Genomic DNA, 13,097 nt, shown 5'->3' on the forward strand with positions numbered 1-13,097 from the left:
GCAGAGGGCAGCAGATTTTCCTCAAGAATTTGACAGTATTTTGCCCCATTTATTTTTCCTTCTATCCTGACAAGTGCTCCAGTCCCTGCTGCAGAGAAACACCCCATATAAGGATATCACCACCTCCATGCTTTACTGTAGGAATGGTGTTATTTGGATGGTGAGCTGTATTGGATTTCTGCCAGACATATCGTTTGGTGTTGAGGCCAGATAATTCAATTTTAGCCTCATGTGGCCTCAGAATCTTTAAGGTGCATTTTGGCTCAGTCGTGACTGCATATTTGGCCTTTCTTGAGGAGTGGCTTTTTTCTTGCAACCCTCCCATACAAGCCACATTTGTGGAGAATTTGTGATATTGTTGTCACATGCGCACAATGACCACTCTTTGTCATAAATTCCTGCAGCTGCTTCAGAGTTGCTGTAGGTCTCTTGGTCGCCTCTCTGACCAGTTTCCTCCGGCTCTTTCGTCCAGTTTTGAGCGACGTCCTGATCCAGGGAGGGTCTGTGTTAATAATAGACTTCACTGTGCTTCTAGGCATTGATAAAGCCTTTGAAATGTTTTTGTATCCATCTCCTGACTTGTGCCTGTCCACAACTTTATCCCGGAGATCTTTTGACAGTGCTTTGCCACCCATAGTTGATTGTTTGCTTCAGTTGCACTACCAAGTACTGAAATGCTCCAGGAAAGCTCTTTTTTTATGCTGAGCTGATCAAAATGAGCACAGCCGATCACAGTTGAAAGTCAAATGGCTTTGTGTGCCATTGAGGAGGTGATTAGCTACACCTGATTGAGTTTACGAGTCATTTTTAGGAGGGGGGTGATCCTTAAAACAAAAACTGTGTCCAGCAAAGCAACAAAATGTGATTATTTTAAAGGGGGGTGATTATTTTCTGTACCCACTGTATATGTATGTATGTATGTATGTATGTATATATATGTCAAGTCAAGTCAAGTCACCTTTATTTATATAGCGCTTTTAACAATACAGATTGTGTCAAAGCAACTGAACAGCATTAATTAGGAAAATAGTGTCAATAATGCAAAATGACAATAGTAAACACACATTTTTCAGTTAAAGACAGTTCATCATTGAATTCAGTGATGTCAACATCCAGCTCAGTTTAAATAGTATCTTTGCAATCAAGTCAACGGTATTGGTTTAGATGCAGTGATAAGTTTATTTAGCTCTTCCTGTCCTATAGTTGTAAAGCACTGCAGTTTATCTTTTGGTGCAATGAATGAAGCTGAAGTATTATACGCTGTAGAATCTACATTTGTTATTGTATTTCTGATTTTATCTATTTTTTCAGTGAAGAAATTCATAAAGTCATTACTATTAAACTGTGAGGGAATATTTAGATCGGGTGGCGTCTGGTTATTTGTTAATCTAGCCACTGTGCTAAATAAAAGAGCACTGTGCTAAATATGTGTGTGTGTGTGTGTGTGTGTGTATAGACTCTAAGTTCTTTTTTAACTTTCTATTCATCAAAGATTCATAAAAATGAAATAAGCAGCACAACTGTTTTCAACATTGATAATGATAAAAAAAAAAGTTTCTTGATTAGTAAATCGGAATATTAGAATGATTTCTGAAGGATCATGTGACACTGAAGACTGGAGTAGTGATGCTAAATTTTTAGCTTTGCATCACAGGAATAAATTACATTTTCAAATATATTATGAGCAAAATTTGCCTGTTCCTGAGATTTTGTACCTCAGAAACAGGGGCTCATGTCTCACTGTTCAAGCAAAATTCAGCGGGAGTGCATTGTGATATTTTCTTTAAAAAAAAAAATAATTACAAATTAAATGTCATACTTCAAGTTTTAAGAGTCTCAAGTTGATTAGTCTTATTTCCTGTTTGTTTTTCTCAGCTCTTCCAAAGGAATATCAGCGGATTGGCAAAGCTTTCCAAAACCTGTCCTCAGTGTTCACCAGCAGTGGATATGAAGGTATCAGAAACTATTTGATTCCTCTTACTAAAGAACTTTAATGAGGTAAAAATACTTAGTTCTCTTTTTACCATCTGGTCTAGTTCTGAGAAACTTAATTGAGCATTTTCTTGTTCAACTCTCTTGTTCAACTCAACTCTCTTGAGCTTTAACCAGCAGTCTTTATGTTCGATGTTCAACCATTAGTCTGTTTTTTTTTTTCCTGAATGTGTGGTTTTGTTTGACTTAAAGGAGAGGCTGCGCTCACAGACGCACTGACGGCAGCAGGAAAGACCTACGAGGAAATTGCTCAGATGGTGGCGGAGCAGGTAGTAAAAAAACCTGAGATAAAACACTTACTCTAGAATATCTCAGTTCTCTCTTATATTAGGAAGTTACGTCTCTTGCAGCCTCTTATGTTATAGGAGAAGTGTAACTATTTGTGCATCAAAACATCCTTATATATTACCGTCTTTTAAATTACACTACCATTCAAAACTTGAGGGTCAGCAAGATTTTTTTTCAGTGTTTTTGAAACATTGCTCTTATGCTTGCTTTTATGCTCATAAAGGCTGCATTTATTTTTTCAAAAATACAGTAGAAACAGTTATGTTGAGAAATATTATTACATAATTTAAAATATCTGTTTTTTTATTTTAAAATGTAATTTACTCAGTGTCACATGATCCTTCTGCTCAAGAAACATTTCTTATTATCAATGTTAAAAAAAACTGTAATTTAATTTAATATTTTTGTGGAAACAGTGATATATTTTTTCCAGGATTCTCTGATGAATATAAAGTTCAAAAGAACATCATTTACTTGAAATAGAAATCTTAGTAATGTCTTTACTGTCACTGATCAAAAGTATGTATTTCAGAAAAATCTTACTGATCCCAAACTTTTGAATAGTAATGCGTGTAAGGTCATTATCGCAAAATAATCAGGATCAGGACCCTGAAAGCAGCTGTGTAGGTCGGAGGAAGCCATAGTTATGTGATCCACATTCATATAGCCTTGTGTTATTTATCTTCAACCTTACCACTGAAACATTCAATGACTGAAAACCTGGTTGTTGTTTGGCCTCCAAACTGTGATTGTTGAAGGTGTTTGTCTGATTTGTCTCCAGTGTAGCCTTGAAAACTTTTAGAGCTCCGTTAACCCTTCATGAGATCTAGCAGTGAAATGGAATGTCTTCAAAGATATTAAGATTAAAAATGCAAAAGATAGATACTACCTGTAGTGTATTAGTGTTTACACTATGAAGGTGATGTCATATGCGTTTCTGACTACCTCTGAACCTTTTTTTGCATCATTAAACGTTGACTGCATATGATTGGATCCCACAAGAGAGTGTAAACAGAGTCAAACTGAAGTTACAGACCAATGTTTTTGTCGGTTTACGTAAATTTCATTTAATTACATTTAATTCAAATTTTATAATTAGAATAGTTATGGCCACTCTGTTGCTGTTGTCCAATCAGGTTAGAGGACTGGAACTGAATTGCCTGTTGTTTAATGATTAATTGAGTCTAGTTGTAAGGGAATTAATTGTTTTAGTTTGCACTTTTCTCTAGTTGTTAATGGCTGTTTTAGCCCAGTTGAATTCTGATTCTTGTCTGCGAGTGGGAGCGTTTCTGTGTGTACGCATGCATATGTGTGCAAGTCTTGTAAACGTTTCGTGAGCGGTTGAAGGAAGTGACCATGGGTGTGTTTGTGCACCATCTGATTTAATCATTAAAGGAACACTCCACTATTTTTGAAAATAGGCTCATTTTCCAACTCCCCTAGAGTTAAACAGTTGAGTTTTACCGTTTTCGAATCCATTCAGCCGATCTCCGGGTCTGGCGGTAGCACTTTTAGCTGTAGCTTAGCATAGATCATTGAATCTGATTAGACCGTTAGCATCTCGCTCAAAAATGACCAAAGAGTTTCTATATTTTTCCTATTTAAAACTTGACTCTTCTGTAGTTACATCGTGTACTAAGACCGACGGAAAATGAAAAGTTGCGATTTTCTAGGCCTATTTTCAGTGCCTGAAAATAGGCTGACTTCCGTCATCATAACCAACGTGACCACCTGCTTGCACAGGGAGTGTGCTGGGGACTATTTTCAGGCGCTGCGTAATATCATTGCGCCTGCTGCACCCATGGTACGGCAGCAAAGTTCCTTGATAATTACGCCGGAATGCGAGTATAGTTCCTAGCCATATCAGCCTAGAAAATCGCAACTTTTCATTTTCCTTAGTACACAATGTAACTACAGAAGAGTCAAGTTTTAAATAGGAAAAATATAGAAACTCTTTGGTCCTTTTTGAGCGAGATGCTAACGGTCTAATCAGATTCAATGATCTATGCTAAGCTACAGCTAAAAGTTCTACCGCCAGACCCAGAGATCGACTGAATGAATTCGAAAACGGTAAAACTCAACTGTTTAACTCTAGGGGAGTTGGAAAATTAGCCTATTTTCAAAAATAGTTGAGTGTTCCTTTAAGTTTTGTCTGTCTTTCTCTCTCTAGCCCAAGAAAGACCTTCACTTCCTCATGGAAACTAACAATGAGTACAAAGGTCTGCTGGGATGCTTTCCTGATACTGTTGGAGTTCACAAGGTAAACGAGAAAGTACTTCTACTCACCATGTCAGCGTGCAGACTAGCATCCTTATAGACTCAAACTCCGTTTTAAAACTTAGTGAGCGTCCTAACCGTCATAGAACCTCATAAGTGATCTTTTAGGCAGCTCACTAGGTGTTTGAATAGAGCTGTAGATGATATACAAAGATATGAAAATTGGAGAATTGACTTGGCTGACTGCATTTTGAGCTCTCTTTCTCTCACACAGGCTGCCATAGAGAAGGTAAAGGAAGCAGATAAACTAGTGGCTGCCGGTAAAATCACCCCCTCAGATAAGACCACCATGTCTAAACGTGCCAGCACCATGTCATACTCTCTGCAAGGTATTGCCATCTACTTACAGTGGCCACAAAACAACCTGTAAAAGTATTACATTTCAGAATAAGTCATAATTACACTAAGTCTTACATGATGTTAGCACAACATTAGAATGCTGGAAACATAACTATAATTTTCAAAAGACCCAACAGACACAAACAGAGTTAAGTACAGGGTTCCCACGGGGCTGGAAAACCTGAAAATATCAGTGATTTCCAGAATCGCAAAAGCCATGAAAATTTCGTTAGTCAATATACATTTTTCTATCTATGCAAAGTTTTTTTTTTTTTTTTACTTGAAATCTGTAAAGAGGAAAAAAAATCACAATTTTAAAATGTTATTTTCTTGTACTACTGTTACTGCATCGTTTTATTTTATTGTATTTTGTTATACTGCACAACATGACTTTGTAAAATAAAAGGATTTATCATAGTGTATAATAATGTTTTATTACTATATATATATATATATATATATATATATAGGCTATATATATATAGTATATTAAAATTAATACCATATTCATATATATCTTTTACTATAGAAATTGTTCACAAAATGTCCTCTAATTAATTCATTATTCATTATTCATTAAACATTGTAGTTTGAGTTTCCTTTTGAGAGCATTAATGAGACCTAAATGAGCCAGTGGGAAAATATGGGCTGTAGGTGTTAAAATACTAAATACTAAAATTCAGATTAATAACAGAAAAACAGCAATAATTGCTATTTTGAACAAAAATAAAATACATGCACCTACTAGCATCTTTATCCCAGAGACTCTTCTCAAGAGTAATGTGTGTGAAGACCAAGAAGATGAACTCCTATATATATGTGTGTTTCATGTTTTTCAAAGTCTCTCATGTTCACCAAGGCTTCATGTTGTTAAAAATACAGTAAAAACAGTAACGTTGCCAAATAATATTACAATTAAAAATACAATAATAGATCATTAATATATTTTATTACTTATTTCTGTGATGCAAAGCTGAATTTTCAGCATCATTACTCCAGTCTTCAGTGTCACATGATCCTTCAGAAATCATTCTAATATGCTGATTTGTTGTTTTATTATCAATGTTGAAATCAGTTTTGCTGCTTAATATTTTGTGGAAACCATTATAAATACTTTTTCAGGATTCTTTAATGAATAGAAAGTTCACAACAACAGAACATCAAAACGTTTATTTAAGTTAGAAATCTTTTGTAACATAAAAAGTGACAACAGACATTTATAGTCAATTTAATGCATCCTTGCTGAATGAAAGTATTAATTCCTATCAAAAAATATTATATTGTTTATTTTTTTTATTATATTTTTATTTCGTTTTCTATTCTTCTTGAATGTTTTTTGTTATGTTGTAATTTGTGTCAATCTATTGAGATATTTTATTTAATTTTATTTTTCTATCTATAATAATTTAATTGAAAAAAGAACAACATTGAAGTGATTTTGACACATCTTGTCCTCTATGCAGCGGAAATGAACCACTTCCATAGCAACCGTATCTATGACTACAACAGGGTGATGCAGCAGTACCTGGAGCAGCAAGTCAAATTCTATGAGATGGTAAAGTGTCTAAACAATAGTAAAAGTTAAAAAGCGTGCCATAATGTTTGGAGATGTTAAACCGTTGACTTGTTTTTTATGTTTTGGCAGATTGCAGAGAAACTACGACACGCTCACAGTCGGTTCACTACTATGTAACGGCAGAGCGGCCGTCCAGAAGTTGCCTCACTCTTTCTCTCTGTTCTTCTTACATGATTATTCTCGTTCTGTTTTTCTATGCATGCTATCTGTGTCATGATGTCAGTGCCATAAAAATATCCTGTCCATCTCCGGCCAAAGATAGCATCGATCCGTGTCCTGCATGAGAACTGGCCAAGCTCGAGTGTTTTTAAAAAGCAGCTACAGATTGTGACTAAAATATCAGATTATATGGGGGCTTTAATTATTATAATTATGTAGTTGTTGATTTGATGGATGTTCCAAGTTCTGTTATGGCCTTGTTAGTTTTGATTAATGATAAATATGAAAGATGCAGAGAGAGACGTAACATTACGTGCTTTTATACAAGTGATCTAAACAGATTCTGGTGCATATATGAGGCCAAGCCAAGTTTGATTGTGCCTTGTTTTGTAGAGACCCTGCAAAAAAAAAAAAACAGAAACAGATTCTGGTGCATATATGAGGCCAAGCCAAGTTTGATTGTGCCTTGTTTTGTAGAGCCCCTGAAAAAAAAAAAAAAAAAAAGCTTTTTTTTCCCCACTGCACTTTACTGTGGCCTTTCAGATGCATCATCCTGTTTGTGTTTGGTCACAAAAACAACCCCAATCATTTTCATTGAAGGTTTCTGGAGATGATAACCGGAGGGCTGGTACTTTTTCCCCATAAGAGACATTGTGACATTATTTTCCTCTCTCCCCAAAGCCAAATTACAAACAGAGATTATGCTCAGCTTGATGCTTCCACCTCAGTGCAATTATCACCAATTTCCTATCCTATAAAAATGAAATTATACTTCACCTGATGCATGTTGTTCATATATTTTTTTATGTATAGCAGTGGTTGCAAGTCTTTTGCACACAATGACAAAACTATTGAGATTATGATTTAATAAAACTGATTTGTATGCTATGCAGTGTTTTTTTTTTTTCTCTGTACGAGTGTCTGAAAATGAATGTGGTATGAATAACAGGAAACCCTGCGATAGAGGATGTCTCAAAACCTAGCAAGCTGCTTATGTAGATGGTGACTGCTTAATTAGAGGCACTTTATTTAAGAAAGCTGGTTTGTTAACAGCGAGTCGGCTCTCAAGGTTTGGAAACGGAGCCCCGTGAGTATGCTGTGTGTTTATGGAGAATATGAATGAGGCGGTCTCAAAAGATGTGTTGTTTTATGTCTGAATGTGCTTCACACACTAATAAGACCAATATTTTGTGCTTCGAATGGAAAGCATCTCGAAGGTAAATGTATAATAACACAGAAATAAGTACATATTTAAAATGACCAGTTCAACAACAGTTGTAGCATTTCCTCTTTATTTCAATCACTTTTGGCATTTCATAAACTATTTTTTTGCTTTCGGTACCGTACTCCACATCATTTGAACATGACATTTTTTTGTGCTACTGTGTTTTTGGCTTTTTTGTGAAACAAAAGGGTCTTTGGTCCCATTGTATGCTACAGAAACTAAATCTACTTTTAATACACATTTATAAAATAAGTCAACAAAATGTTCTTAATCTTAAAACCATGGGTACAGAAAATATAGGCATGTAACACATTAGACTCACTGAATGGCAAACACTATCTCAAGAGCTGTCCTTCTCTAGTCTTTGGTATAAACCTTAAATGGTTTCACTGTCTGGACAAGACATTCAGTCCATACACAGATTTTCCTCTGTTTCACTATGGAAGGATCCATCCGTCCTGCTTCGCAGTGGCTCTGAGAGCTGTGATTGGCTGGTTGACGTATGGGCCCGAGCTCATTGGTCGAGCCTGATTCAGGGTGACAGATGCTGTCTGAAGATTCTGGGTCGGATCATCATGCTGACCTTCCTCAGAGAGTAATAATCCGAATCTTTCCAGGTGTACCACACGATACCGTCCGGACCAAGAGGGTTCTTCCCCTTCAGCGAGTAGCGGCCGCCCTGTCCATCAGGATAACCGAATCAGTTAGACATCAGCAGAGATTCTTAGCTTCTGATTTGAGTACATCTTTACACTTTTTAGGTCTATGCATTTATTCATACAGAGAATGACTTGAACACACCTTTTATGATCAGTATGTTTTTCTAAATTAAAATTAATTTTGGTATTTTTGTGTGACTAGTTGATGTAACAGTCCTGAACTTGAAAGACAACAGATTTGCCATATGCCATAATTGTATTATTGATTTATTTACACAAAAAAGTCAGTGTAATAAAACCAGCTTGCTAAAACCATTTAAAACTAAATAAGTACTAAGACAACTAAAAATTCCAAATATTAATGAAAACTATAATAGTATATCAATGATACATTGATCAAAAACTACATTAAATAAAAAAATAAAATAAATGAACATGCTAAAATATTACACACTTACAGGTTATATGAAATGTATGAAAGATTTTAATTAAATTCATATTTTTCAATTATTCTTCATTTAGCAATTTTATTTTATTTACTTACAAAAATGTCAGTGTAATATAAGCAGCTTGCTAAAACCATTTTGTTGTTCAAGTGCCAAGAAATTCATTACACAGTAAATTATATCACAGAGAATAATTTTGTAGACCCTCATAATTTTGTTAGGTTAGCATGTTTTCATGTTCAGATCATTTGACCCTTTGAACTTTGAAAAATTATTTTGATGGAACTTAAAGATGTCAAAGAGTCATTTTTCAAGAGTCATAAAGAGTCATTAAAACTTTCATAGGGTCATAAAAAAGTAATAAAAAAAACAAGGTTTTCAAAGCATAAATACAAGAATTTTCATTTAGGTGCATTTTTTTAGGTACATTTTCAGGACCTAAAATAAATGTTCACTGAAATTAAATCAAATAAATAAATTTAAAAAACTAACATTTTTGTTTCACCTTGTTGAGCCAACATTTCTCATTTTAATTTTAGTACTAATTAAACTTAAACTAATAAATTAAAATGAATAAAAACTATGTACAGACATTTTTGTTTTTAAAAGTATAAAAAAACAACAACTAAATTACTAAAACAAACTCAAATTAAAATGAAAACAGAAAACATCAAAATAAAGTCTAATTCAAAATATGAATAAAAACTATAATAGTTTTTAGGAACATGCTAAACTATTACACACTTGCAGTTTAAATCACAATTTATGAAAGATTTAAATGCAATTTTTAAAATTTATTTGTTTGTTTGTTTACTTATTTATTTATTTTCAACTACATAGCCAAACCAGGGGTTCAGTGCCTTACTCAAAAACAACAGTAACAGCTCATGAACACTTCTGGAGCTTAAACCTACAACCTTTGTGTCTATAACAACCAGGCCACATCATACCTTGTAGTAGATGCCGTTGAGGTTTGCGTAGAAACACTGGTTGTACCACCAGCCAGCGTGGGAGATCTCGGCACAGATGTTGCCCGTGTCGGGTGTGCTGAAGCTCTGCTTGTCATGATACCAGCTGAAGGAGTCCTCCACTGTCCCGCTAAAGCCCGACACATGCAGACGGTACTGAGTGCTCTCGTCCTCCACACTGCAAACACACACACACACACACACACACACACACACACACAAAGTGCTGAATTTCCTCACAAACACAACACTGATCGTTCATCAAGGGTTTGAAGTGTTTTCAATTACAAGGCCAGATGTTTAATCACTATTAAACTTTGTGCATCCATATGAAGTCCTTCCAGTCCGTCAGTGATGGATGTGCTTCAATTATAGGCCAATCTCAAATTTACCATTCTTAAGTAAAATTCTTGAAAAAGTTGTGGCTTCACAATTGAGATCTTACTTAAATGCTAATGGCCTTTTTGAACTAGTCAGGATTTCGTTCATCACATAGCACTGAAACTGCTCTTCTTCGTGTGGTTAATGACATTCTTCGGTCCATGGATTCTGGGTTAATAAACATCTTGATTCTTCTTGATATAAGCTCTGCATTTGACACAGTCTGCCACGAAATGCTCATCTCTCGCCTTTCTGATATCGGTATCACTGGTTCAGCTCTTTCCTGGCTCATTTCCTACATCAGCGATAGAAAATATTATATCACCATACAAGGGTATAAATCTGCCACTGTTCCAGTTTGACAGGGTGTACCTCAAGGTTCAGTTCTTGGTCCACTTCTGTTTATCATTTATATGTATCCACTTGGTGACATCATATGCATGCATGGACTTCAATTTCATTGCTATGCTGATGACATTCAATTTTACCTAACCACCAGCTCTGATAGGTCATCACTGCCTGACTCACTTACTGCATGCATCAGGGATATCAAGCATTGGATGTCCTTGAATTTCCTTGCCACTGCTCCAGTTTGACAGGGTGTACCTCAAGGTTCAGTTCTTGGTCCACTTCTGTTTATCATTTATATGTATACACTTGGTGACATCATATGCATGCATGGACTTCAATTTCATTGCTATGCTGATGACATTCAATTTTAGCTCTGATAGGTCATAACTGCCTGACTCACTTACTGCATGTATCAGGGATATCAAGCATTGGATGTCCTTGAATTTCCTTAAACTAAATAATAACAAGACTGAAATATTGATGATTGGCTCTGCTACCTCAGTCTAAAGGATGGACCTGTCCTTTGAAATTGACTAGGTTCATGTTAAGCCTTTTTCATCTGTCCGTAATCTTGGTGTCTTATTTGACTCATCTCTATCTTTTGCCTCTCATATTTCTTCTGTTGTTAAAACCTCTTTTTTCCATCTTCGTAATATTGCACGTCTTCGATCTTCTCTAACTCTAGCTGATGCTGAAATCTTAATTCATGCATTAATCACATCACGTCTGGATTATTGCAATGCTCTATTTCTTGGTCTGCCTAAAAAAAACTTATTTCAAGGTTACAGTATGTTCAAAACTCAGCAGCAAGAGTTCTCACCTCCGCCAGGCGTTCTGCTCACATTACTCCTCTACTGCATGATCTTTAAGATATTACTTCTAACATTTAAGGCATTAAATGGTCTTGCGCCTCCATGTCTGTCTGACTTACTGTACTCCTAACTCTCCTGCCCGGTCCCTCAGATCATCTGAGCTTGGTCTCTTGTCCATTCCTCGTTTTCGGCTGTCCACTGTAGGTGGTAGGTCATTTAGTGTTAATGCTCCTAAATTATGGAATTCGCTACTGCTTACACGTCATAATATATCATCTTTGTCAAGACTCAGCTAAAAACGTATCTTTTAATATACCGATGGAGTTTTTGGTTCCTTGCCGCTGTCGCCTCTGGCTTGCTTAGTTGGGGACACTTCATTTCCAGCGATACCGTTATTCCTCGTTTTCGGCTGTCCACTGTAGGTGGTAGGTCATTTAGTGTTAGTGCTCCTAAATGATGGAATTCGCTACTGCTTACACGTCATAATATATCATCTTTGTCTACCTTCAAGACTCAGCTAAAAACGTATCTTTTAATATGTATTTTGGATAATGTGGCTATATGTGGCCTTATGTGTTTGTATTGTGTATGCGGGTGTGCAAATGTTTTGTATAGCATTAAGAAAAGTGACCTTGAGCTATGGAAAGGCGCTATATAAATAAAACTTCTTCACCTGAAACTCTGATAAACAGCGTGTTTGTGTTTCCCGCTCCAGTCCTCCAGGTCAATACGGAGCATATAGTCTCCCTGACTGCTCAGGTCATGGATGTGTTCATTTCCCAGCCAGTATTCGGTGTGCAGGTCTCCAAATCCCTCTTTATACTCCTTCCAGCTGCAGTCAAAGTTCACGGAGCCACCTTGTCTACACTGGATCACAGTCCAGCCGCCACCTGAGACATACATTATGCATGGACTCCAATTATGACCATGTTTTTATTAGGAAGGAAATGTTAAAAGAGTATACATTCAAGCATTCAACAATCAAATCTCTTTTTATGAGTTTAATGCACATGCCAAGTCATTTGGTTTTCATCTTATAACCACTGCAATTATACTTATGGTCAGGAAGTGTTTTGTAGGTCATCAAAATGATATTTGCACATGCTATTTTAAGCCTCAGAAGGTTCCTCATGCACCCCAATGGTGCTATTTCAGCACAAAACTGAAGTCTTACTAGACATAAAAGAGAATAATTTAGATGTTCATTATCAGTTTCTTTTGCTACGGTTTTGAAAGTCTCTAAATTTTTCTATAAACGATATAAAAATAACCCAATGATTCATCCACAGCGGATTTCCAGCAAAACATTTCAATATAGAGGACAGTACGGCTCAGCAAAAGGCATTTTTCTAAAAGGATGTTCAGATGTGTACTTTCCCTAAAACTGTGTTCTCTAATTTTGATCAGTTCTTTTTCGCATTTAAGTTGTTTTATACTGTGCTTCAGAATACAATCAATTTATGAAATATGCTTAAAAAACTGCCCTTCAACTCCTGTTAGGATAACTTCAAATAGGACTAAGCAGTGGCCTTGAAATGTAGGAAATTGTAGGTTGTTCTCTAATTTTGATCTCCACTGTGTGTGTATGTGTGTATATATATATATATATATATATATATATATA

At 35.8% G+C, this 13,097-nt stretch overlaps 2 protein-coding genes across 4 annotated transcripts in view; one reads left to right on the top strand and one right to left on the bottom strand.

Annotated features, from left to right (window-relative positions):
* The window catches only part of LOC107697144 (sorting nexin-9-like), a 26,028-nt gene extending 18,982 nt beyond the window's left edge, over positions 1-7,046 (top strand). For both annotated transcript variants that reach the window (XM_016497801.1, XM_016497802.1), the window contains 6 exons: positions 1,876-1,953; positions 2,185-2,261; positions 4,451-4,540; positions 4,772-4,886; positions 6,360-6,451; positions 6,542-7,046. In XM_016497801.1, the coding sequence (XP_016353287.1) occupies positions 1,876-1,953; positions 2,185-2,261; positions 4,451-4,540; positions 4,772-4,886; positions 6,360-6,451; positions 6,542-6,589 (500 nt within the window). In that variant the 3' untranslated portion in view covers positions 6,590-7,046. The remainder of the gene's footprint in view (positions 1-1,875; positions 1,954-2,184; positions 2,262-4,450; positions 4,541-4,771; positions 4,887-6,359; positions 6,452-6,541) is intronic.
* Positions 7,047-7,924: 878 nt separating this feature from the next.
* LOC107697150 (angiopoietin-related protein 7-like) overlaps positions 7,925-13,097 on the bottom strand; it is a 17,193-nt gene continuing 12,020 nt past the window's right edge. For both annotated transcript variants that reach the window (XM_016497810.1, XM_016497809.1), the window contains 3 exons: positions 12,147-12,363; positions 9,912-10,107; positions 7,925-8,535 (listed from right to left, as the gene is read on the bottom strand). In XM_016497810.1, coding sequence (XP_016353296.1) covers positions 8,389-8,535; positions 9,912-10,107; positions 12,147-12,363 — 560 coding nt within the window. In that variant the 3' untranslated portion in view covers positions 7,925-8,388. The remainder of the gene's footprint in view (positions 8,536-9,911; positions 10,108-12,146; positions 12,364-13,097) is intronic.

The sequence above is a fragment of the Sinocyclocheilus anshuiensis genome, unplaced genomic scaffold (genome assembly GCF_001515605.1).
Source record: "Sinocyclocheilus anshuiensis isolate Anshui unplaced genomic scaffold, SAMN03320099.WGS_v1.1 scaffold38, whole genome shotgun sequence".
Lineage (NCBI taxonomy): Eukaryota > Metazoa > Chordata > Actinopteri > Cypriniformes > Cyprinidae > Sinocyclocheilus > Sinocyclocheilus anshuiensis.